This window comes from Muscardinus avellanarius (genome assembly GCF_963383645.1).
Source record: "Muscardinus avellanarius genome assembly, chromosome: 10".
Classification (NCBI taxonomy): domain Eukaryota; kingdom Metazoa; phylum Chordata; class Mammalia; order Rodentia; family Gliridae; genus Muscardinus; species Muscardinus avellanarius.
The window spans coordinates 70,143,876-70,170,138 of NC_137796.1; the positions used below are offsets into that span (position 1 = coordinate 70,143,876).

Here is a 26,263-nt window from a genome sequence, read left to right on the forward strand (position 1 = left end):
GATGTGGTTTTGAATGTGTGTTGCTAGTATTTTATTTAATAGTTTTGCATCCAAGTTCATCAGAGGTATAGGCCTGTAGTTTTCCTTCCTTGAACTGTCTTTATTCGGTTTGGGTATTAGTGTGATATTGGCTTCATAGAATGTATTTGGGAGAGTCCCAGTTTTTTCTATTTCATGAAATAGTTTGAGTAGTATTGGGGTTAGCTCTTCTATAAAGGTTTTATAGAATTCACTTGGGAAACCATCTGGTCCTGGGATTTTCTTTGATGGTAAGCTCTTTATTGCTGTTTCAATCTCTTTGATTGTTATTGACTGGTTTTAGTGTTCTATATCTTCTTGACTCAGTTTAGGAAGGTTGTATTTATCTAGGAAGTTGTCGATTTCCTCCAAATTATCCATTTTGTTGGAGTATAGTTTTTCAAAGTAGTTTCTGATAATCCTCTGGATTTCTACACTGGCAGTAGTAATGTCTCCTTTTTCATCTCTTATCTTCATAATTTGGGTTGATTCTCTCTTTTTTTTAGTTAGGTTGGCTAGTGGTTTATCAATCTTGTTAATTTTTTCAAGAAACCAGCTTTTGGTTTTGTTTATTTTCTGTATTTTTTTTATTCTCTATTTCATTAATTTCTGCTCTAATTTTAATAATTTCCTGTCTTCTGCTGGCTTTGGGGTTCAATTGTTCCTGCTTTTCAAGGGCTTTGAGGTGTGTCGTTAGGCTATTTATTTGAAGATTTTCTGTTTTTCTTATGTGAACACTCAGTGCTATAAATTTTCCTCTTTATACTGCCTTCAAAGTGTCCCAGAGGTTTTGATATGTTGTTTCTTTATTTTCATTTGCTTCTAGAAATTTCTTGATTTCACCTCTTACATCTTCTATGACCCATTCTTCATTCAGAAGTGTGGTGTTCAGTCTCCACATGTTTATGTTGTTTCTCTGGGTCTTCTTATAGTTGATTTCTAGTTTCATTCCATTATGGTCTGAAATGACACAGGGAAGTATGTAACATTTTTTAAATTTGCCAGTGCTCTTTTTGTGTCCCAGGATGTAGTCTATTTTGGAGAAAGTTCCGTGAGCAGCTGAGAAAAATGTAAACTCCACTGTAGTTGGGTGAAATATTTTATATGTGTCCAACAGGTCCATTTGGTTAATGGTGTTCTTTGGTTCTGAGGCATCTTTACTGACCATTTGTCTGGAAGATCGGTCTAGTATTGTGAGAGGTGTGTTGAAGTCTCCCAGTATTATGGTGTTGGGATTTATGTGTGACTTCATGTCACAAAGAGTTTGATTTATGAAAGTAGCTGCACCTATGTTTGGGGCATAGATGTTGATTATTGCTATTTCCTCTTGCTGAATTATTCCTTTTACCAGTAAAATGTGACCTTCTTTGTCTCTTCTAATAAGTTTGGGTTTGAAGTCTAACTTGTCTGATATCATAGTTGCTACTCCTGCTTGTCTTCGAGTACCATTAGCATGGATTACCTTGCTCCAGCCCTTTACCTTAAGTTTGTTCCTATCTTTACTTGTAAGGTGTGTTTCTTGTAAGCAGCAGATGGAAGGATTCTGGTTTTTAATCCATTTTGCCACTTTATGTCTTTTTATTGGAGAGTTGAGGCCGTTTACATTCAGTGTGATTATAGAGAGATAGATAATATTTAATTCCTAACATGTTAAGATCTTATTTCTATTTGAGATACTGTTTATTCTTCTTTGCTTAGTTGTCTGATGGATGGGAATTCTTGTTTCTTTGGTTCTGGCGTATATTACCTATTTCTTCTTTGCAGTTAATCTCCTTGAGTATTTTCTCTAGCGCTGGTTTTGAAGACATAAATTCCTTCAGTTTCTGTTTGTCATGGAAGCTTCTTATTTCCCTATCTAATTTGATAGATAGTTTTGCTGGGTAGGAAATTTTTGGCTGGAAGTTGTTTTCTTTCAGAGTTTGGAATATGTTACTCCAAGCCCTTCTGGCTCTCATGACTTGGTTTGGGAAGTCTGGAGTGATTCTAATTGGTTTGCCTCTGAATGTCACATGGCCTTTTGTTTTTGTTGCCTTTAAGATTCTCTCCTTGGATTCCACATTAGTCATTTTGACAATTATGTGGCATGGGGATCCTCTTCTCCGATCCTGTCTAAAGGGAGTTCTATAAGTTTCCTGGACCTGTGTATCAACCTCTTGCTCTATGTTTGGAAAATTTTCTGCTATTACTTCCTTGAAGAGATTATTGATCCCTTTGGTTTCACCTTTTCCCTCCTCTATTCCAATTATTCTTAGGTTAGCTCTCTTAAAATGGGCCCATATTTCTTCAATGTCAGACTCCTGCTGTCGGATTTTTTTTTTCTAAATTAGAAACTATGCATTCATTTTTGGAGTGATCATCTTCTAGAAGCGAGATTCTATTCTCCATGTGATCTAATCTGTTGTTTATACTTTGAATTGAGGCCTTTATTTCAATGATTGCATCCTTTATCTCTTTTTTACTCTCTCTGAATTCTTTTCAAAATTCCTCTATTATTTCTAAAGTTATTTTCCTGATTTGATCTTCTAGAGTTCTCTGGATTTCTGTGTTATCAAGTTCTGATGTTGTGGGGTTGTGGGCATTCATTGCTCCATTGTTATTTCTCTTTCCCATGATTTTGAAAGTTTGTGCCTTCTCTGGGTTCTTCCCTGGGTCACTACGACTTCACTTAAGGTGCTATGGATCTTGAGTTTGTGGTATCTCAGAAACCACTACTCCTTTACTGGGTTGTATCGCAAAGTCTCAGACCCAGGGAGTCAATCGAGGCTGCTTTAGACCATGGGGGGTGCCAGGTTGGGCGTTCTCCAGCAGGGAGTTGTGACTATGGTGTGATATCTCTGCCACTGCCACTCCCCCACTGGATTGGACTGCAAAAATCTCCAACCCAGGGAGACTATCTGCGCCAAGTCCCTGGGAGTGCAGTACTGGGATTTCTCCTCTAGGGGCCACAATTTGACTCACGGTTGTTGAGTACGCTGATGGAGCTGTAGTGGACTTGGTCAATTCGCTGCTGCTGCTGCTGCTGCTGGCAATATGGAACTGCTGTCACGCCCTTGGCCGTGAGGGTGGCGTATTTCTTCTCTGGTTTTGAGCTCTGCTCTGAGTCCCTGCAGGGTGTGCTGAGCCTGGCCCTTGGGAGCTTTAGACACTCCTTGCACTGAAAAAACTGCTGACTGCAACCTGGCTTTTCAGCAGCTGCTCACCTCGGCTCACTCTCCACCCCTCCTCTCTGGAGCCTGGTGGCTGGTTGACTCCATTGGTCTGGAGCCATCCGGTGAACTCACCGCTGCCACCAGCAGTAAGGCGCTGCTGCTGCATCCTCGGCCGTGAGGCCGGCGTATCTCCTCTCTAGATTTGAGCTCTGTTCTGAGTCTCCCTCCTCTCTGGAGCCTGGTGCTGCGAGGGAAGATGGAGCCTGCACCGCTCTGCGCTGCGGCTCTGGCCGTGGCACTGTGGGCTGGTTTCTTTCTGGTATCTCATTTTTCCAGCCGTCTTTTTCTCTGTCCCTTGTATTTACAGTTTTTATTTCTTTGCTGATGGTGTTTTCTGGCTCTGAAAGGCGCTGGTTTTGTGGTAATAGAGATCGATTGTTAGTGAGACTCATAAGCGCCGCTTTACTCCGTCGCCATCTTCCCAGAAGTCCCTGATGTTTTATTTTGAAACAAGGTCTTGCTACATTGCTGAGGCTCACCTCAAACCTGCAATCCTCCTGCTTCAGCCTCCCAAGTACTGGGGTTATAAGCATGTATACCACACCTGGCTCTGAGAAGGTCTTGGTACCAGGTATGCCCCCAGGTCTCAGTGGAAGGGGTATGTCCTACCACCACCAAGAGTGCCCAAAAACACAAGATCTGGGCCCCAGTCTTCACTCTGCTCTGTCTCACTGGTACCTATTGCCAGCTTCGTTTCTAGATCTCAGGAAGAAGAGACTGGAGGGAAAAGTCCTGCATTGCCTTCCTTGCCCCGTGCCCTGGGAGCCTAAGACACCTAACCCATGGCTGGGGTGGCAGCAGGGTGGACAGTGCCCCCCAGAGGTCTCACAGGCTCCAGCAGGGATGGCTGCAGACCTTTGGCTGCTTGTGCAAAGCAGCCATTGCATCTTATAAGCCCTAAGACCAGTCTCTGCCCGGCCAGCACAGGACCTGGGGAGCCCAGACCCGAGCCTCAGTCCATGGGGCACTTTCCTCTCCACCCCTCCCGCTCAGGAGAACATTTATGCTGAGACTAGAGCCTGAGATGTCTGAGGTCCAGCACCTCCCAAAGCCTGTGCCCACCCACCCCAGGCGGCATGTGCAGACCACTATGTCCCAGGCACAGGCTTCCCATCACCTGAGGCCCCACAAAGTGACAGTTTCTACAGAAACTTCTCTGCAATTTACATGCACGGGGTCTGCCCCATGGCCCTGGATCCTCTCCCTCTGGGTCCTCAGCTGGGTTGCATGGTCCCCAAACCAGGACACATGACTTCTCAGAGACACTGGGAAACTAAGCTCAGCCCAGCCCAGAGACCCCACTTCCTACCCCACTTGACCCTGGTGGTATTAAGGTTGCAAATACCAAACTGTTCGTGCCAAAGAGTAGTGAACCCCCCTCCTGCCCGGTGACTGCCTGTCACTCAGCACATGGCCTGCTGAGGCTCCCCAGGTTAGCAGGTACTGGGGACAGGGAGGGTCCCTCTTCTGCTCAGGACTCAGGTTTCCAGGCTCTCAGGCCACCCCGGGCTTTAGGGACTCTAGTACAGCCTCTGCCTGAGAATTCCACATTCACTAGTTTCAAACACCAGGCCCCAGGTACAGTGTGGGTAGGCAGAGAGCCCAAAGCTTGAAAGAAAAAGAGACCCAGTACTTGGGAGGCTGAGATAGGAGGATCACAGGTTCAAGGCCAGAGCACAATAACTTAGGGAGACTCAGTTCAAAATAAAAAATAAAATAGGGCTGGGAGTGTAGCTCAGAGGTAAAATACCCCTTAGCTGGATGTGGTCGAGCCTCTTATAATTCCAGTACTTTGGAGGCTGAGACGGGAGGATCATAGGTTGAAGACCAGCCTTAGCAATAAGACCCTGTTTCAACATAAAAAATAATAATAAATGCTGGGCGTGGTGGCGCACGCTTGTAATCCCCGCGCTTGGGAGGCAGAGACAGGAGGATCGCGCAGGTTTGAAGCCAGCCTCGCTGGCTTAAGAGACCCTGTTTCCAAATTAAAATATATTTAAAAAATAAGTCTGGGAGTGTAGCCCAGAGGAGGGTTTCCAGGAACCCCAGTACCACCAAAAAATAAAAATAAATAATAATAATAATAATAAATCAGGCTGGAGGTATAGCCTAGAGGTATAATGACCCTGGGTTCAAATCTCAGTGCAAAATTTTAAAAAAGGAAAAAGGAAAAAAAGAAAGAAAAAGATAGTGAGGGGGAACTCTGGCACCTGCTAACCTCTTTCCCAGGATCGTGGGAATCCTGGGTTCCATTTTTCCCTCAATGTGACATAGAACAGAAAACACGGAGTAGCTGGGCACAGTGGTGCACACCTGTAATCCTAGTACTTGGGAGGCTGAAACAGGAGGATTGAAGGTTTGACTGAAGCCAGCATACAGTAACTTAGACTCTGTTTTGAAATTACAAGTAAAAATAAAAAAGGCTAGGAGTATAGTTCACAGGTAGAATGCCATGTTTCAATCCCTAGCACTATATACGTATATGTATATATATGAAAATAAAATTAAGCCAGGCATGATGGCGCATGCCATTAATCCCAGGACTTGGGAAGCTGAGACAGGAAGACCACAGGTTCGAGGCCAGCCTCAGCAACTTAGCAAGACTGTTTCAAAAATAAAAACTAAAATTAGGGCTGGCAATATAGCTTGGAGGTCGACTGCCCTTGGGTTCAATCCCCAGGACCAAAGCCAAAACAGAATAGAGCCACGGAGGACAGAGATGCATACTTGTGAGCCCTCGAGAACACACGCTCTGAGATTCCAGGGGACATTGTGAGAGACCGCCCACTCCCCGGAGACAGCGGTGCCCCCCTCCATCGTCCATGTCCCCCCCCGTGGCACGTCCCGGCTCAGTGCTAAAGTGGATGTGGGGCGGGGACTCTGGTCGCCTGTCCAGATCTGCTCTGACCGGGGACGGATGCGAGGACTCCTGCCCAACCCACGGCACTGTCATTTTCTTTCCCGACACATAAGCTCCGGGACTTCCAAGCCCCACCACGGCTATTCTTAGCGCAAAGGGATCCAAAATTAAAACAGAGGAAGTGCCAGCACCCTTGGTGGTTTACGAAATTCCCCGAATTTAAGGTTCCAGCCACAGAAATCTTAGAGTCAGAAATGACACAGCACAAAGGCGGAGGAACGGCAGCTCCTGCAACCCGGGGCCAGGTGTGTCCTCCCAGGAGGGAGGAGGTCCCAGAGCAACCCTCCCACACAGGCACACAGGCCCCTGGCAAGAGAAACAAGCAAGCTTAAGACAAAGGAGGGCCAGGCATGGCGTCACACACCTGTACTTGGGAGGCTGAGACAGAAGGATGGCAGATTCCAGGCCAGCCACGGCAACTTCCCATTTCAAAAATTAAAAAAAAAAAAAAATAGCCGGACATGGTGGCGCACACTTATAATCCTAGCATTCGGGAGGCTAAGACAGGAGGATGGCGGTTCACGGACAGCCTCATCTACTTAGTGAGGCCCTTTGCAACTCAGTGAGACCCTGTTTCAGAATAGAGAATCAAAAATAGGGCTGGGGGTGGAGCTCGAAGGCAGAATGCCCTTGGGTTCCATCCCTAATACCAAAGGAAAAAATAAAATTAAAAAGAATGTAGCCGGGCATGGTGGCGCACGCTTGTAATCCCCACACTTGGGAGGCGGAGACAGGAGGATCGCGCTGGTTCAGAGCCAGCCTTGCTGGCTTAAGAGACTCTGTTTCCAAATAAAAATATATATATAAAATAGGTCTGGGAGTGTAGCCCAGAGGTAGAAGGGCTTCCAGGAACCCCAGTACCACCAAAATAAATAAATAAATAAATAAATAAATAAATAGGATGTAAAAAAATTTTAAAAAATAAAATAGGGCTGGGGGTGTATCTTGGAGGTAGAATGCCCTTGGGTTCAATCCTCAGTATCCCAGGAAAACACAACAACACAAAAAACCAAAGACAAGCAGAAGCATCTGCAGGAATACTTCTCTGGTACCCACAGCCATGCAAGAGCTGGTCCAAGCTGTCACCCAATCCATGCACGGTAAGTGCATGGATGAGGAGGTGATATAGCTGTCTTCTACATGCATCATGAAAGAGCCCAACACTACTGTGGGACCAAGAGGGGCAGGGGGCCCTGTCCCAAGCCATCCTACGAAGACTACCAGCCTCTCACGCGTCCCCAGCCCAGGCCCCGCTCTGGAAATGGCACCACCCAGGCTGGGCTTCATGTGGAGAGCCAGGACGCTGAGTAGGCCGTTGAGGACACTGCGCTGGTCCTGGGCGTGGAGCGGAGGGCAGCCCTGGGGAGGGAGGCTGAGGAGAGGCCAGCTCTCCTGACCCAGCGAGACCGCCGCCTCCCTGGGACCCCAGGCCCACTGGAGAGGGCTCTGAGCAAACTCTGTCCTGGGTTCTGCCCAGCTTCTCCTGGACCACCTCTGGCCAGCTGAGAACAGCCCCTTGGCCCAGCAGCAATGGATGTGACTGCCCAAATGGGCATCCAGCTTGCAGAAACCTCTGCACAGCAACAGGAAGGCAGGGGCTGGAGATGAAGACTTGACTGGGGCTGTGGCAGCGAGAAGGGTGGGTGCAGGGCAGCCTCCTCCCCGGGACGGTCCTATCAGTGCAGAGCTGCCTGTAAACACCCGACGAGGTGGCCACATGGACCTGTAACCCAGAGGACTCCAAGGCTAAGAGCAGACTTGGCCACATAAAGAGCAAAGCAGAACTGACAGTGGCTTAAAACCTGAGGGTCAATCCCCACAGCCAGACGTCTAGCCCTGGCACCAGGGCCCACCATGCCACCAGGGAGCCCTGTGGCACATCTCTTTGCTCCGCCCGCCGCCTTGGTGAACGGGTTTCACCTCATGGTCAGGTGTAGCAGCTGGAGGAAGGCTAAAGGGACTCCCCCAGCCATCTGTCTGTCATCTAAGGAGCTTTCCAGAACCCCACCCAAGATTCTCCTCACATCTCACAGGCTGTATCTGTCAGAGAGGCTGGGAAGTATCTTTTCCCCACGTGCATTCCCACCTTGAGTAAAGCCAGGGTCCCTGGGGTGCGTGGTCGGGGTGGGGGTCACTCGGCCGCTGCCCTCCGCCCCGGCGGAGCCTCCTCCACCAGGCGCCACTCACCATGAGGATGCGCCGGTAGCTGTCACGGTCGATTCCCCAGAGCTTGAGGTCCGTCTTGGCTTTCACCGTGGCCGCCCTGGGGGTGCCGTAGATGAGCGCGAGCTCCCCGAAACTGCCCCCCTCGCTGATGCTTGTCACCCAGTCTCCATTCACGTACACCTGCAGGGAACATAAAGCGGGAATATCAATGGGACAGGTGGGGTCAGGTTGGCTGCCTTCACATCGGGGTCTCCTTGCTCATGGGTGGAGCCCCCTGTCCCTTCCTGGGAGGCGGCCTCGAGCTGGTCTGGCCAGTGGGCCAGCTGTCTGCTTTTCTAACCTGCTCAGATGCATGGCCACTGAGTGTCCAGTTTCCAAGGATGGGCCAGGAGCAGAGGCTGAAGCTCCGACAGGCCTGCTTGCAAGGGTAGCCTGTCTCAGCCCTCCCCCAGAGGGGGCTTCCATTCCTTACTATCAACGCTGAGCTTCTCTGGGTCTATTTCCCCAGCTGCACCAATGAGGGGCGCTACCACACCTGTGCTGAGATCCGAGATGGACACCCACCTCTTGTCCTTCCCACTCAGAAACTGCCCCTTGCTTTCCCACTGCTGAGTGATCCGGGTCAAGTGTCACCCTGTCCCCCTGCCCCGCCTCCATGGGGTGCAAGCTGTCTGTCCCCAAGGAACCACGCCCCCTGTCTCAGGTGCAAAGACCTTTCCTCCTGGCCTTTCCGCCCTCTGGGCAGCACCACAGCCTCTTGCCTGGAGCCTAAACGGAGCCTGTTGGTTGGGTACCGCTGCTGGGCTGTGCAGAGAAGGAGCCCCGGACAAAATTCCCTTTCAGCCCCCGTGCCGCCGAGCCCTGCACAGTGTGGCTACTATGCATTGACCGTGGGCAGCCCACACCCAGGCAAGAATGGTGCAGATTGTCCATTATGCAGAGATTATGCAGATTCAGTTACTATAAATTGGCTCAATGCACTCTTTATTCCCACAGCATGTCAATGAGCTTACAGAATAATTCCCATTGGCAAAATGGGTGCGTCCGGGGAAAGAATGGATTGTGATGAATCATGGAAGCAGTTCTTATTGAAATCAATGACTTATTATCTGATAATAAACGCATGCACAGAAAATTTTCTCTCTGGAAGAAAAGCCAAGCAGGTGATGGATAACTTTTGCAATCTGGTGCGAGCCAGGCCGGGAGGATGGGTCGACCTCTGGGTTTCAAGGGTAGCAGGGCCACAGTGGTTGCGCTAGCACCAAGGAGCGCTGGAGTGGCCAGCCCCACGGGGAGGGGAGTGCAGGCTCCTTCAACAGGCCCCAGGGAAGCTGAAGACAGCGCGCCTGACGCGTGCGTCCTGGGGATGAGACCGCTGTACAGAAATCCCAGGATTTTAGGGACAAAATTAAGGGGCCTCGGAAAGCATCTCCCAGGACCTCAGCCTCTTTTTTTTTTTTTTTTTTTTTTTCCACAAAGGGACCAGCACCCTAGAAGGGTGGTGACGATGGCCTGAGCACAGCCTGGCCTCCTGCCTCAGAGCTGGAACTTCCGCTCTGCTCGGGCTTCTCTGAGAATCTGTTTATGGGGCGTAACTTGCAAATACGCATTAACCTAAGTACGTGCCTCATGACATCTTCCTTCCTTTCTCTCTTTCTCTCTTTCTTTCTACCACGGAGCTACACCTCCAGTCCTTTTAAATTAATTAATTGATTTTGGGGCATCTGAAATCAAATCCAGGGGCATTCCACCTCTGAGCTACATCCCAAGCCCTTTTTACTTTCTATTTTTATTTTGAAACACAGGGTCCTCACTAAATCACTGAGACCGGCCTCCAACCTGCCATCCTCCTGTCGCAGGCTCCCAAGTATTTACTGGATTACAGACGTGTGCCATGGTACCCGGCTGGTACATGACTTTTCACAATGCTCAGAAACACCTGGTGCCCCTCCCAGGACACCCGTCCCTGACACCACCCTGGTCACTGACCCGCTCATCCTTTATACCCCACCGTTCTTATCCATTGGGGAGGCGGAGGGTTTTAAGGGTATCATTTATCACGCTGCTGCGGACGCTCCTGACCATTGCCGATCTGCCCCTAGTTCTCTGAGGTGTCATCCTCCGTGTCCAAGGGCTGCCCGTTGATTCAGCACTAGTGTGTATTGCGTAACACTGAGTTCCAAATGTTGCATTAAACGGCTCTCCATCAGGCACCTGCCACACTCTGGTCCCCATGCCTGGCCTGGGGCTGACTCATGGATGCAGTGTGCACCAGGGGACATGAAACCTGAAGGTTGCTCGATGCCAGAGTCCAGGCAGGCAGGTGGCACCTGCAGCCCAGAAACCCTCAGAGTCTCTCTCCTTGTACCATGGAAAACAGAGAAGTCCCGGGCTGGAGGCAGGATGCCCAGCCACCTGCCACCAAGCTTAAGGCCCCGGGAACAGAAGAGGTGAGCTTGGGCTGAGTGGCTGTGGTAGCTGCACCACCCCAACTTTCCAGAGGTCCACCCCCCAGATGGGTAAGGTAGCAGTTGCCCCTGAACATGGCTAAGGGAAGCCTGGGCTCTGCCCATAAGGACTCTTCCTTACCCAAGAGCCCAAGCCTGCAAGAGGTCCCTCTGCAGTGTCAGAGAAAACTATTGTGCGGATCCACGGAGGGGCCCGGGGCCACCCCCCCCCCCAGAGGACAAAGGGGCCATCCTTCTCAGGACACTGGGCTCTGTCACGGCTCCTGGTGCAGCGCGGGCCCCACCCAGCTGGTACGCAAAGGGGCTACTCTTGTTTTGTTTTATTTTTTGTTTTTTACTTCTTTTAAAAGAAAAATGGTGGGAGGCCCCGCTGGGTGGAATTATGCTCCTCGGTGACTGAGGGTTCTCCGGCTGAGCTCAGAGCTCCACCTGCGGAGCTGCGCACCTTCTTTCTTCCCTCCCTCTGCTCACCCCCAGCTCAAGGAATAGCCCAATCCCTGTACCAGTCTCATCGCTGGGAAACTAGTGGTGGATGACAGTCAGATTCCTGTCCCCGGGGAACTTTCCAAACAACAGGGACACATGTCACAGGTAAATTATTAAACGTTAATTATTCATCGCAGAATGTATAAAGGCCCCAAATAAAAACGGGAGGCATTGCTCGGGGGTGGCAGGCTGTGCTGAATAGAAGGGGAATTTGAGTCCTGAACAGCAAGGAGTCAACCTTGCAAAGATGTCTGAAGACAGTCGGGTGCAGTGGCACATACCTGTAACCCCAGGACTTGGGAGGGTGAGATAGGAGGATTGCAGATTTGAGACCAGACTGAGAAACTTAGCGAGACCCTATCTCAAAACGAAAAGTAAAATAGGATGGGTATGCAGCTCAGTAACAGAGCACCCCTGGGTTTAATCCCCAGTGCCGAGAGAGAGAGAGAGAGAGAGAGAGAGAGAGAGAGAGAGAGAGAGAGAAGAAAAATAAAGAAGCAGCAGTTGAGTGTCCTTTTAATCCTTTTAAGTAGAAAATGCTATGTTCTGCGAATAAAATAAGTTGGAAGATATTTTTATACTTAGAAAATGGATTATAGCTCTTGGCAACACATCGCAGTAGACATTTTCAAAGTCTCTTTGGAAAACCATAATTTAAACCAAGCTAGTGCCTCTGGCATCCAGTCACCTGGTCCCTGGGGGTGCCGCTGGTCAGAGGGTAGTGTCCTCCATGGGAAAGGGCTCGGAACACTCCCCCAGCTACAACATTAAAGGGTGGGGTGGGGTGCTGGAGAAGGCTGCCTTCCCTGGGGAGAGATGCAGTGACTTCCCCTGGCTTGCTCCACCCCTACAAAACCAGCATCACTCTGCCAGAAAAAAAAAAAAAAAAGTACTGTAGAGGTACACTCAGCCCCGGGCATAACCTGGACCTGCAGCCCGGGCCCCTTAAACACCCATCCCTCCGCGGCTGTTCACGGCAGCGCTGGGGTTCAGAAAAGGGCTGGCCACGGTCCACGGCCATTTCTCCCAAGCAGTAATTACCACGGGTGCCCCATAACTCAGCTCGCTCCCCCCTTTATTCTGGATACCTTACTGAACATCCTTTGATTCCTTTAAATGTGGCCTTCATCCTTGTGGCCTCTGCATGTTTACCCTGCACACAAGATGACTCCCACATCACAGCGGCGCCCCCCGCGTGGCCCTGGTCCGCCCTGCCGCCCACCCTGGCCGGCTGGAAAATCTGATGAGTTTGACGAAGGTGCTGGGTGTTCACGCAGCAGCCACAGGGCGAGAAGGGGGGGAGGCAAGGCTGGATGCGCCCACTCACAGGACAGACTAAAGCCATCGGGGTCCGGATGTCTCCACCTCAAGATCGCAGCCAAGAGGCGGGCGTCTACCCAACCAGACATCCCAGCTCTACAGTGTGGGGCCAGCAAGGGCCTTAAAACTGCCCTTGTGCCCGGCACAGTGGTGCACATCCGCAATCCTAGTACTTGGGAAGCTGAGACAGGAGGATCACAGGTTAAAGACCAGCCTCAGCAACTTGGTAGGACCCTCAGCAATCTAGGGAGACCCTGTCTCAAAAATTATTTTTAAAAAAGGGCTGAGGGTGTAGCTCAGTAGTAGAGCGCCCCAGGGTTCAATCTCTAGCAACACACACACACACACACACACACACACACACACACACACACACAGCTGCCTTTGTACTTGGACCTGAGGTTGGGGAGGGGGAGATGGTTGGGGAAAGAGGAGGAGGGGTATAGGAAGGGGAATAAAGAGGGCAGAGAAGAGGATTCAGGGAAGGGAAGGGAAATGAAGGGAAGGGAAGGGGGTAAAAAGGTCACAGGAGGGGGAGGAGGGGAGCGGCGGGATCTGCGCAGACAGTGTTTTGGGGAACTCCAGTTACACGAAGGTGACCTCACTTTTTCCTTCACACAATCGCTTCCACATGGCCCCGGCTGGTGGGCAGCCAGGTACAGCGCTGCACATCCTTACAAAGCAGCAGGGACCGGGGACTTGCGGAAGGAGGCTGGGAGCCGCCCCCGAGCCCGTCCTGTGGCACCCAGGGTGTGGACCCTATGGAAGCCCCTGAGACCCAGGGGGTCCTGCAGGAGGTACTGTGGGTTTGCGAAGGCTCAGTCCCTGCCTTGGAAGGGCTGAGATCGATGCGGGGTCCAGACAGACATCACCGCCTCAGGCTTCATACAGGAGACAGTCACGGACACAGGGGACGGACGAGTTGTCAACCTGGGGAGGTGACTTGACACCTTACAGCTTGCGAGGAGAGGAGGCAGGGGACCCCTGGGGCCAGTGGGGGCTTCTGCAGGACTGAGTGGTGGAGGGCTTCGTGGCCAATGAAGGACAAGGGGTGGGGCCCAATGAGGAAGGGCCCTCTCTGGGACCCGGATGTTGGGCCACCGTTTGGGCTCTTGAGAGCTCCAGGGCAGCGTCTCTGTCTCCCCCACTGCCCATTCCTTCAGTAGAACCCAAACTGCAGTTTCAGATTCCCTAGGGTGGCCTCTGCTCTGCCCCAGGTCAAGGGCACCCCCGGGGGAACTGGAAAAGCCATGCGGCCCCAGTGGACTCAGAAGAGGGATGAGTGTCCCCACTGAGGCTGATCATCCCAGGCCTTCTGTTTCCTGGGCTGGAGGTTGCTTTGTTTTTTGGGGACAGGGCATTGAACCCAGGGGCATTCTGCCTCTGAGCTACAACCCTAGCCCTATATTATTTTGAAACAGGGTCTAAGTTGCTAAGGCCAACATCAAACCTGCCATCTTTCTGTTTAAGCTTCCCAAGTCCTAGAAATCCAGGTGTGAGCCACCGTGCCCCGCTGGACTGGGGTTTTCTAAACCTACAGAAAGCTACCGGAGGCCTGTGGCCAGCAGCTGACCCCAGGGTTGCCACCCTTTCTCCTCCTCACAGTTCCTCCTGGCCCAGGCATGCCAAAGCCTTTAGATCCTGCCTTAGATTCCTTCTTTGGAGAGAAAGGGGCCTCCCCAAGACCCCTCCAGACAGAGACCTGGTCAGGGCTGAGCTGACCTATCAGGCTGAGGATGAACAAAGAGACCCCCCGGGGGTGCTCAGCCTGCGCCCCCAGCAGGGCACTGGAGGTGAGTCATTTCCTGTGAGGCCAGCTCCGGAAGCGGGGCGCCTGCTCAGTTCCCAGAAATACGGCGGCCAGTGGACACAGACGGGCTGCTGGGTAATAAGTGAGTAAATGCCCTTCCCCAAAATAGTGTGGACTGGACAGCTCGAGGGACCGGAGGTGAGGCCCTGAAATAGCTCGTCCCGCCTGGGGCGGCCTGACGCGGCATGCTGGACAGCTGCAGAGGCCGCCTGGGAGCCGGGCGGGGCTCCTGGCAGATGGCACGGGCTGGCGCAGGGAGGGCATGACCGCGCCCATCCCCGCCACAGGGGACCTGGGAATCAGCTGGCATCTGAGGCCTCGGGAACTCAAAAGAGTCGGGGACAGACTGGATCTCTGCCCTCAGGTAGCTGCCCGTATGGATACAGGGTCAAGAAAAGCTGCAAGCCGGGCGTGGTGGCACACGCTTGTAATCCCAGCATTCGAGAGGCTGAAACAGGAGGATCGCGGTTCACCAACAGCCTCAGCTACTTAGTGAGGCCCTCTGCAACTCAGTGAAAACCTGTTTCCAAATAAGAAATGAAAAATAGGACTGGAAGGTATAGCTCGGAGGTGAAATGCTCCTGGGTTCCATCCCTAGTACTGCAACAAAAAAAAAAAAAAAAGAGGGGGGGGGAGAAAAGAAAAGAAAAAGAAAAACAAAGAAAAGCTGCAAAATCACAAACTGAACAATAAAGAAAGGCAAGTACCACCGAGAAACCAAAGGGAGGCAGATGGTTCTGCTGACACTTGGCCAAGAAATGGCACAAAGGAGGAGGAGCAGGTACTCATGGGGGGTCCCTGGCCCCTGCCGAGGGGACCTGGAGCTGGGACGGCACTGCGAGAGCTCAGAGCCCCGGCTACTTCGGATCAAGTCAGGGGCCCGGCCCAATTCAAAGACAAACCCATCCTCTCCTATCAGGCTGGTCTGTTGATGGCAACTTAGCTAGCCCCTGCTTCAAAGCAAGAAATAAAAAGGGCTGGGGTGAAGCTCAGCAGTTGAGTGCTCCTGGGTTCAATCTTCAGTATCACACATACGTGCACACACAACAATAACAGGAAAAAAAAAGACATAAGAAATAGGGCCAAGGGTAGCTCAGTGGCAGAGAACTCGCCCTGGTTGCATTCACAACACTACAAATAAACAAAACATTGATCGGCATGGTTCAGAAAGAAGCATGAGCAGACAGAGCTGCGCTGGTCACCAGCCAGCGTTGAACAGGATAAAGTCTTCAAACAGCACATTGAAAGAGGCCTATTTGCCGAAAACAGTAACGGATACTCACGTCTACTTCTCCTTGGTCGATGACATAGAAATTGTCTCCTTCATTTCCTACATCAACAAAGGAAGAGACAAGAGACGCGTTAAGCAAAGTCTGCCAAGACATGCTGCCTCATTAAAGCCTGCATTTAGAGCAATCCCGTCTAGCTCATCCCCCTGCAGTACAGGGAATAGAACCCCGGTCCTTGTGTGTGCTAGGCAAGTGCTCTACCACTGAGCTACTGAGCTACACCCCAGTCCTTCTCTTTTTTTGGTGGTACTGGGGTTCCTGGAAACCCTTCTACCTCCGGTCTACACTCTCAGACCTATTTTATATTTTTTATTTGGAAACAGGGTCTCTTAAGCCAGCGAGGCTGTCTTCGAACCTGGGCGATCCTCCTGTCTCCACCTCCCAAGTGCGGGGATTACAAGCGTGTGCCACCACGCCCGGCTTTTTTTTTTTTTTTTTTTAATTAAGACAGAGTCTTCCTAAGTTGCTGAGGCTGTCCTCAAACCTGTCATCCTCCCAAGGATGGGGTTACAGGTGTGCACCGCCACACCGGGCTTTGTTGGATGTTGTATATATTTTATTCCTTTTTTTTTTTTTTTCTTTTTGCACTGGGTATTGAACCCAGAGGCATCCTACCTCTGTGCTACACCCCAGCCCAATCTTTTTGTTTCTATGCATCGTATTTCAAGCACACAGCCCACCTTCCGGGCAGTGGGGCACGAAGGCAGCGGAACGTACCTTGCTGTATGACTGTCTCCCCTGCGATGTGAGTGACGGGAAACATGGCATCAAATATGTCACTGGGGAAAAAGAAAGTGAAGGTCACGTTCTCTCGCATATGCGGTGTCTAGGGAGAAACTAGTGGGGACGGGGAGGGAGAAGGGTGGGATCCAGAGGGAATCACACCAGTGCCGTGCGCACGTACGTGTCTGACACTCTGAACCTCATTGTGATGTATGATTACAATGTGCCCCCAAAGTATATTAAATGTAAATAAATAAATAAATAAATAAAGCACACCAAATTGGGAGGTACGGGCGACAGTGGTCAGTTAAACTCTTTGTTTTTTTTCTTTTTTGTGTGTGTGGTGCTGGGGATTGAACCCAGGAGCATTCTAACCTCTGAGATATACTCCCAGCACATTTAATTTTTGTTAATTTTTTTGTTTTAAAGTAGGGTCTCATTGGGTTGCTCAGAGTCTCACTGCTTGCCGAGGCCGTCCTTAAACCTGCGATGCTCCTGTGTCTGCCTCCCAAGTACTGGGATTATAGGTGTGTGCTACCACACCCGGTGAGTCCATTCCCCTTGACAAATAAGATTCCCACTGTACTGTCCATTTGCCAATTCATGCTGCTGTTGAAGTCAATTCACAATCATCATTAAAAAAATGAGTTCAAGGGGAAAATTGAGGCTTTCCAGCTCCACGCCTTCAGCACGTGACTTTCCAGGTTTGTCACTGCAACGATATGTTTGCTGTTTGGTCTTCTTACAAAAATAGGATCACATTCTACACCACTGCTTTGGATTCTGATTAGAGAAGCCCAAGTCACCAGGCATGGCGGCGCCTGCCTCGAATCCCAGGACTTGGGAGGCTGAAAGAGGAAGATTTCAGGTTCAGGGGCAACTTCAGCAACAAGGCAAGACTCCCAGCAACCTAGTGAGACCGCTTCAAAGCTAAAAATAAAAAGCCAGGCTGGGGTTTAGTCCAGAAGTAGAATGCCCCTGGGTTCAACCTCCACTACCACAAAAAAAAGGGAGGAAGGAAGGGAGGGAGGGAGGGAAGGAGGGAGGAAGGGAGGGAGGAAGGAGGGAGGGAGGGAGGGAGGGAGGAAGGAGGAAGGGAGGGAGGAAGGAAAGAGAGAGGGAGGAAGGAGGGAGGGAGGGAGGAAGGGAGGGAGGAAGGAAGGAGGGAGGGAGGGAAGGAGGGAGGAAGGGAGGGAGGAAGGAAGGAGGGAGGGAGGGAGGAAGGAAAGAGGGAGGGAGGAAGGAGGGAGGAAGGGAGGGAAGGAGGGAGGAAAGGAGGGAGGAAGGAAGGAGGGAGGAAGGGAGGAAGGGAGGGAGGAAGGAAAGAGGGAGGGAGGAAGGAAAGACGGAAGGAGGAAGGAGGGAGTGAGGAAGGAGGGAGGAAGGAAGGAGGGAGGAAGGGAGGAGGGAGGGAGGGAGGAAGGAAAGAGGGAAGGAGGAAGGAAGGAAGGAGGGAGGGAGGGAAGGAGGGAGGAAGGGAGGGAGGAAGGAAGGAGGGAGGGAGGGAGGGAGGGAGGAAAGACGGAAGGAGGAAGGAGGGAGTGAGGAAGGAGGGAGGGAGGGAGGGAGGGAGGAGGGAGGGAGGGAGGGAGGAAGGAGAGAAGGAGGAGGGAGGGAGGGAAGAAGGAAAGAGGGAGGGAGGGAGGGAGGAAGGAAAGAGGGAAGAAAGAAGGAGGGAGGGAGGAGGGAGGGAGGGAGGAAGGAAGGAGGAAGTTGCTATAGATTGTAAGCATTTCCCATATTGGTAAATATAACTCTACTGGAAAACGACCATTGATCTCAAAGACGTGGCTTTTCTATATTTTTTTCTTTCAGGAAAAACACTTCCAGTCCTAGGGGTGTCCTGGCCTCAGTGTAGAGACGAGATGTGAAAGCCAGGTGTGGGGGTGCACTTTCTGTAATCCCAGTATTTAGGAGGCTGAGACAAGAAGATCGCAGGTTTTAGGCCAGCCTCGGCTACTTAGACATCGCACAACTCAGTGAGACCCTGTTTCAAAATGAAGAATAAAAAAACAGGGTTAGGGGCGTAGCTGGGAGGTAAAATGCCCCTGGGGAAAAAAAAAAGAAATGAGATGTGAGCCCGGTGTCTCTGTTGGGCACCGACCCTCTCCAACACATAAGCAACTCCAGGCCGATGAGACCGCTGCCCAGGGCCGCGCCAGCAGGCAGCCTGACCTTTTGATCCCTAAATTTAGATGAGAAGTGGGCCATTTATTTTTTATTTTTTTATTGGTGCACTCTAGTCTCACATCATATGTGGATCATGCTGACGATGGCGTATTTTCACACAGTACTTGGGCCCCCCCTTCCCCTTTTCCCTCCTCCCAATACTGAGTGTCCAGGTTAACAGTGTTATATTCACATGGACACACATATTCTAAAGTAGCTTTTCCATTAATAAACCTCTGTCCCCTTCCTCCCCTCCCCTCCCCTCCCCTTCCTTTCTGGCTTCGCTGAGGTTTCCCCTCCATTATCTGGAGTCCCTTTGGTATCCTTAGTACTCTCTAGCTTGAGCATATTAGAGAGAACATATGTCCCTTCTCTTTCTGTGCTCGGCTGATCTCACTTAACATAATGTTCTCCAGGTCTTTCCATCTTCCTGAGAATGACATGATTTTGTTCTTCTCTATTGCTGAGTATTCCATTGTGTATATTTCCCATAATTTTGCAATCCATTCATCTGTTGATGAATGTAGTTCTCTGATTTCTACTTTTTTTTTTTTTTTTTTTTTGGTGGTACTGGGGGTAGAACCCAGAGGCTTTCTACCTCTGGGCTATACTCCCAGACCTTTTTTATATTTTATTTGGAAACAGGGTCTCACTAAGTTGCTGAGGCTGGCTTCGAACCCGTGCGATCCTCCTGTCTCAGCCTCCCAAGCGCAGGTATTACAAGCGTGCACCACCACGCCCGGCTTAGTTCGCTGATTTCAACCCCTTTGGAAAGATACCCGGGAGTGGTACAGCTGGATCATATGGCGAATCCATTCCCAGTTTTCTAAGGAATCTCCACACTGATCTCCCACCAACAGTGTAAAAGAGTTCCTCTTTCCCCACATCCTCACCAGCATTTGTTGTTATTTGACTTCTTTATGCTTGCCACTCTGATTGAGGTTAGATCTAAAGAAAACTATAAACCAAATGGAAGTGGGCCATTTAAACAGGATGCTAAGGAAAGTGTGGAGGAGCCTGTTCATCCCTGTCCCAGACCCCAGCTTGCAGAACTGTCAATAGAGATTCAGATGACGCTCTCCTGAAATGCAGCGACCACCCTTGGCTCCCCAAGGAGAAGCTGTGGAGCCAACGGGGGGCAAAGGACAGGGATGCTGGGGACCCCAGCAGGTGTGCACCACTCAGTGAAACAGCAAGCATGGCTTTCTTGACTATTTAATTAATTTATTTATTTATTTATTTATTGGTCCTGGGATTGAACCCAGCCCTATTTTATTTTTTTATTTTGAAACAGGGTCTTGCTAAGTTGCCAAAGCTGGCCTCGAACCTGTGATCCTCTCTTCTCCAACTCCCAAATACTGGGATTACTAAGAGGTAGAGACAAATAATTGCACCTGGCAATAAGCAATTCTTAAAATAGTGACTGTTGTCTCTCTATTTAAGACATGCTTGATCAAAACACGAGAAGCCGGGGTGGTAATGTACGCCTGTGATCCCAGTACTTGTGAGGCTGAGACAGGAGGATCGCACACTGGAGGTCAGCCTCAGCAATTTAGGGAGACTTCGTTTAAACACAAAAAAGTAAAAAGGGCTGAGGATGTAGCTCAGTGGTAGAATGCCCCTGGGTTCAAGCTCTAGGACGAAAGAAAGAAAGAAAGAAAGAAAGAAAGAAAGAAAGAAAGAAAGAAAGAAAGAAAGAAAGAAAGAAAGAAAGAAAGAAAGAAAGAAAGAGAGAAAGAAAAGAGAGAGAGAGAGAGAAAGGAGGGAGGGAGGGAAGGAAGGAAGGAAGGAGAGAAAGAAAGATAGATAGATAGATTTAAGTTTTTGTTCCTAACTCAACTGACCACCCAGTTTTCTGTCTCCTGCTTTCTCTGGGGAAAGGGCAGCGGCCACAGGGGCCTGCAGGGAGGGCCCAGGGCCTGCCCTGGGCACCAGGCCCCTGGTGAGATGTTTCTTGGCCACAGAATCCCTGCTGCATCTGCAGGAGCCATCCTAAGCCCTGATTTTTTTTTAAGCTGTGTTTCTTCAAAACCACAAAATAAGGGCTCTCAGAAGGAACTGATCTTTAAGAAATGATTTTACAATTCCTCCCTCATTAAAAACAAACAAACAAAAAAAAACACCACAACTTGCAATGGTAAAAAAATTTTAAAGTTCCATAAATAATCAGGTATCTTGGGCCCTCCACCAGCCAGCCTGGGTGGATGTTCTCAGTTCACCAAACTTGCTGCAGCACCCTCCTCTTCTGCAAAGCTATGGAGCCTGAGACAGGCTGTCAGCCTCCCGGCCCCAGGGCCTGCTGGGAAGTTGCTGGTCTGGGTTGGTCACTCACATGTATGAATCATGAAGAAGCCCATTACTATCCCATCCTTATTATTCCCATAAAAGTATTCCAAGCTCTATTCTTCCTCTCTCCTTTTCCTTTTCTTTTTTTCTCTTGTGTGTGTGTGTGTGTGTGTGTGTGTGTGCGTGTGTGTGTGTGTGTGTGTTTTACTGGGGATTAAACTCAGGGATGTATCATCTCTGAGCTATACTCCATCCCCAGCCACCATCCCCTTTTTTGTGGTGCTGGGGATGGAGCCCAGGGGTATTCTACCTTCTACCTACACCCCCAGCCCTATTTTATATTCATTATTTTGAAGCAGGGTCTCACTGAGTTGCAGAGGGCCTCACTAAGTAGCTGAGGCTGTCTGCGAACCTTGATCCTCCTGTCTCAGCCTCTCAAATGCTGGGATTACAAGGTGCGCCACCACGCCCGGCTCCTGGACCTTTTTATTGTTATTTTTATTCTTTATTTTGAAACAGGGTCCCACTAAGTTGCAGAGGGCCTCGCTAAATTGCCGCAGCTGGCCTGGAACCTGGGATCCTCCCGTCTCAGCCTCTCGAGTACTGGGTATATAGACGCGCGCCACCACACCTTTGACCTAAGTTTTCTGAAATGCATCCAGGTGAAATGTCCAAACCTGGTAACTTCCTCTGCTTCAGCTTGCCATCCATCCCCACCCAGGAAGACACTGCAGGTGTCATCCTCACAAACAGGCCATGGATGAGCATCTTAGCGCTCCCCAAGACGAGCGGGGCAGACGAATACAACGGCATCTCCCCAACGCACCCACGAATACAACAACATCTCCCCATCGCACCCGGCTCAAATTCCACTCTGCTTCTACTTGGGCCAGGGCCAAGGTGGGTCTTTCTCTGGAGGCTGAGGGGCTGGGTCTTTGGCATTGTGTACAGCAGCAGACCCTTCTGCATGCACGGGTCTGCCCTGGCTGTGTTCTGTCTTTCTGCTGGGCGCCTGTGAATGACCACAGCCCCTCCCCACCCTGCCACCCTGGAAATAGAGGAACAGAGAACCAATCCCGACTCTGAATAGCGAGGTCCAGGTGCCCAGCCTCATTTACTGAAGAGGCCTGGGGGCCCAGTTCCCTCTGCAAGAAACTTTGACACCCCCCCCCCACCAAGCTCCTTGGCCATGGAGGTCTGAGCAGGTCTCAGCCATGGACGCAGGAGCTGGGGTCAGCTCTGTCACTCACCCGCCCCACAGCTGGGCCTCCTTTCCAGTTTCTACATCCTCCCAGACAGAACCCAATCCCTTCCCCTTGCTCAGCACTTAATGGCATTAAAAGGCGCTGGGCTCCTCTGTCCATAAAAAGAAAAACAGTTTCCTATGGTGATCCAGAGGTCACCTCTGAGAGGTCTTAGACGGCCTCACATTTGGGCCTCCACCTCTGTCAATAGATGCTGGCTTTGCCCTTGGCACTAGGGCTATCCTGGGTTCCGGGGGTGCAGAAAGCCCTGGAGCCTGTGTAGGGGGGAAACACAAACACACTGAAGCCATTGCTTCTTGCAGGCACCGAGGCCAGGGGTGCTGTCCCGGGAGCCCTCCATTCACCCCTGCTCCAACCACACCGTCCCCACAGGCCATGAGAGTGGGGATACTAAGTTACCTTAACCAAGGTCAAACAGCTGGAAAGAGGGGTGGCCTGGCTGCAAACCCCCACCTGCTGGCAGTAAGCCTGTGGCCACTCTCCCAGGGAGCCTGGGATTCCTGGGGTACAGAGCTCTGGGTCTCTTGCAGGCCGGGGATCACATATCCTCCCCCTACCCCCACCAGCCCCGCCCTGTCTCTGTCTCTCTCTCTGTCTCTCTCTCTCCCTTTCTCTCTCTCCCTCTCCCTCTCCCTCTCTCTCTCTCTCTTTCTGCCTCTGTACCCTGGAGTGGTCTCTTCAGGCACGTGCCCAGAAAGGAATCCTAGCTGGCAGGGCAGGGCAGGAAGGCAGTGCTGGGTCAGGATGGTCTCCAGGGAATGGCCGCCTTGGCTTTGGGCTGGAACTGGACACAAATGGAACCACTGTGATGCGATCCCAGCTTCCACCCGGCCCACAGCTCAGGGAACACAGGCCCTTTGGAAGTCTCCGCCTAGGCCGTTCTTCCTCCCACTGAGTTTTAGGATAGAGGCCATGTATCGCTGCAGGCTGATGTGTCCAGTCCATGCTGAGCTCACGGTGGGCCCTCAGAACAATGAGGACGGATGGAAGCAAGAAACGATGGATGGACAGATGGACAGAAGATGGGTGATGTGTGGTGGAAGGATGGATGGATAGGTGGATGGCCAGATAGATGGTGGGTGTTGTATAGAGATGGATGGATGAATGGACGGGTGATGTGTGTACGAATAGGTAGGTGGGTGAGTAGATGGATGATGTGTGGACGGATGGTTGGTGGATGGATGGGAAGGTGAGTGGGTTGGTGAATAGACTGGTGGAACAATAATGTGCGGAGGACAGATGGGTGGAAGGGTGGGCAGGTGTGGATGGATGAGTGGTTGGAAAGATGGGTAGGTACGTGGATGGGTAGACGGACGGATGAGTAGATGGGTGGATGGTTGGTGTGTGGGTGGATGGATGGATGGATGGATGGGTGAGTGATAGACTGATGAATGGACGGATGGCTAAATGGGTGGATGGATGGTTAAGAGGGAAGGGAAAGAAGGAAGGGATGGAAAAATTAATTGATGACCGGTGAATAGATGGGAGGCTAGCACAGCCCTTCTAGAGGTATTTACATAAATAACAAAAGTTGTTGCACTGTCTAAATGCTCCACATCTAGGAACTTTTCTTAAATAATTGAATGAATATGAAAAGATATACATCCAATGATATTCACTGAAGCACTGCTTATGTTAGGCAAAAAGACCCAAAATGTTCAATCAAGGATTTATGAAATAAATCACAATGCTTCTAAATATAACAGTACATGGTCTTTAAAAATAGTGACATAGATACATGTGATTAAGAAGATATTACGGCTGGGCATGGTGGTGCACACCTGTCATTCCAGTACTTTGGAGGCTGAGACAAGATCACAGGTTTGAGGATAGCCTCAGCAACTTACTGAGGCCTTCTGCCACTCAGTGAGACCCTGTTTCAAATTTTTTTTTTAATTTAAAAAAAGGGCTGAGGGTATACCTCAGAGGTAGAATGCTCCCAGGTTCAATCACTAGTACCACCAAATAGAAGAGGAGGAGGAGAAAGAGGAGGAGGAGGAGGAGGAGGAAGAGGAGGAGGAGGAGGAGGAGGAAATTACAATGCTGCCTATGAAAAAGATGGTTCACAAAATAGTACAATCTAAAAAACAATTAACCTGGAGGTGGTACAGTGTCACATTAATAGCAGCTGTCTTGGGTGGAGAATGGGTGGGTTTTGAGTCATTTTGATGAGTTCTTTTGTATGTTTGTGTGGACTTACTTGTATATACTATTTATTTATTTGTTTATTTATTTATTTATTTATTTATTTATTTTGCAGGTCTGAGGATGGAACCCAGGGGCATTCAACCTCCGAGCTACACCCCCTGCTCTATTTTTATTCTTTATTTTGAAACCGTGTCTCACTGAGTTGCAGAGGGTCTCATTGAGTAGCTGAGGCTGTCCGTGAACCACGATCCTCCGTCCTCAGCCTCCCCAAAGCTGGGATTACAAGTGTGTGCCACCACCCCTGGCTCTGTACGTACTTTTGTATTTTGCAGTAGTGGGGATGGAATCCAGGGGCATTGTACCTCTAAGCTACACCTCCAGCCCTACTTTTTAGACTATTTTTTATTTTTTATTTTTGTCTTTTAATATACTTTTATTGGTGCACTGAGTCGTGAAGGGCCTTGCTAAGTAGCTGAGGCTGTCCGCGAACCGCGATCCTCTGGTCTCTGCCTCCCAAATGCTGGGATTACAAGTGTGTATCACCACGCCCAGCCTTACTTGTACTTTCTACATACCATAGTAAATTTATGTATCAATGTATTTTTATTTTATTTTTTATCTTCTGGTTCTGGGGATTGAACCTAGGATCATTCTACCACTGAGATAAACCCTCAACTCTCTTTTTAAATTTTGAAACAGGGTCTTGCTAAGTTAATGAGTGCTGACCTCAGACGTGCAGTCCTTCTGTCTCAGCCTCTCAAGTACTGAGATTACAGGTGTGTGACGCCACACCCGGCTCTATGCATTTTGAAATGACAAAGTTCTTTATTGGGAAAATGCCTCAACTACCATGTAGGGTAGGCTTGAGGCTCTTAACATTTTTAAAGCATTTCCCAAAAGGCGAAATCTAGACTTTAAAAATGTTAAAACATGCTTATCCGTGTGTGGTGCAGACTCCAAACGCATAACATAACATATGGATGTGTATGAGATAGAAACCAACAGCTTATTCACAGCCAAACATACTTCCGAAAGAGTCAAATTTGCCAAACACACCTCTGAAAAATTACATATGCTAAACCTCATTAACTCTACTCAAAATTGCTGAAAGTGAGCAGTTTGGCAAATCCTATTGAGCTTCAAAAGCTTCCTATTAGCTGGGCACAGTGGTGCATGCCTATAATCCCAATACTTGGGAAGCTAAGACAGGAGGATTGCAGGTTTGAGGCTAGCCTCAGCAACTTAGTGAGATTCTGTTTCAAAGTAAAAAAAAAAAAAAAAAAAAAAGGGCTGGAGGTGCAGCTCAAATGTAGAGCACCCCTGAATTCAATCCCAAGTACCTACCCCAATACACACATACGGCTCAAAGAGGCCCAGGTTCCCCCAGCAAGGGCCCTTGCCACACAGCTCATGGGGCAGGACAAGATGGCAGAATGGTGGCAGTCAGCTTCTCTCCTCTCAGAAACGTCTACTCTCCTTTCTTCTGGGACAGATGGGCTGCTGGGCCCCAGCAAGCATAGGCTGCAACTCACACAGGAATCCTCTGCTAAAGAAGTTTCTAGAAGCTCCCTTCCCCACCAGCCCAGCAGTCCACCACCTTCCCCCAAACCCTGAAACAGGTGTGCCAGTGTGTGGCAAGAGGACAGGGTGAAGCCAGTGGACACCCAAGGCCAGAGGCCATGGCCATGGCCCAGGAGGTCACTGCATGGGTGGCTGAGCACATGAGGAGGGGGCCACTTCTGCTGGTCAGAACAGGGACACAGGCTCAGGACCTCAAGAGACAAACAGAAAGAAAACCCTGGGCCACTGTCAGGCTTTGATATGTCAGACCCCAGCCAGTCGGGGCTGTGCGTGCATAAAACATACAATACACACTAACAACAAACCTGCCTTCACAGGCAGCTCCAAGACAGTGGGACGCCAGGGAGGACTCCTGGGGTCTTGAACAAAAGTCCCCGCTTCCTGAAGCAATCCTCTACTAGAACA

At 50.1% G+C, this 26,263-nt stretch overlaps 1 protein-coding gene across 1 annotated transcript in view; it reads right to left on the reverse strand.

Annotated features, from left to right (window-relative positions):
* Positions 1–26,263, reverse strand: part of PRKAR1B (protein kinase cAMP-dependent type I regulatory subunit beta) — a gene marked incomplete at both ends in the record, with an annotated part of 153,890 nt that overhangs the window by 38,464 nt on the left and 89,163 nt on the right. The window contains 3 exons of the mRNA XM_080703338.1: positions 8,335–8,493; positions 15,681–15,727; positions 16,404–16,465. Of these exons, the coding sequence (XP_080559464.1) occupies positions 8,335–8,493; positions 15,681–15,727; positions 16,404–16,465 (268 nt within the window). The remainder of the gene's footprint in view (positions 1–8,334; positions 8,494–15,680; positions 15,728–16,403; positions 16,466–26,263) is intronic.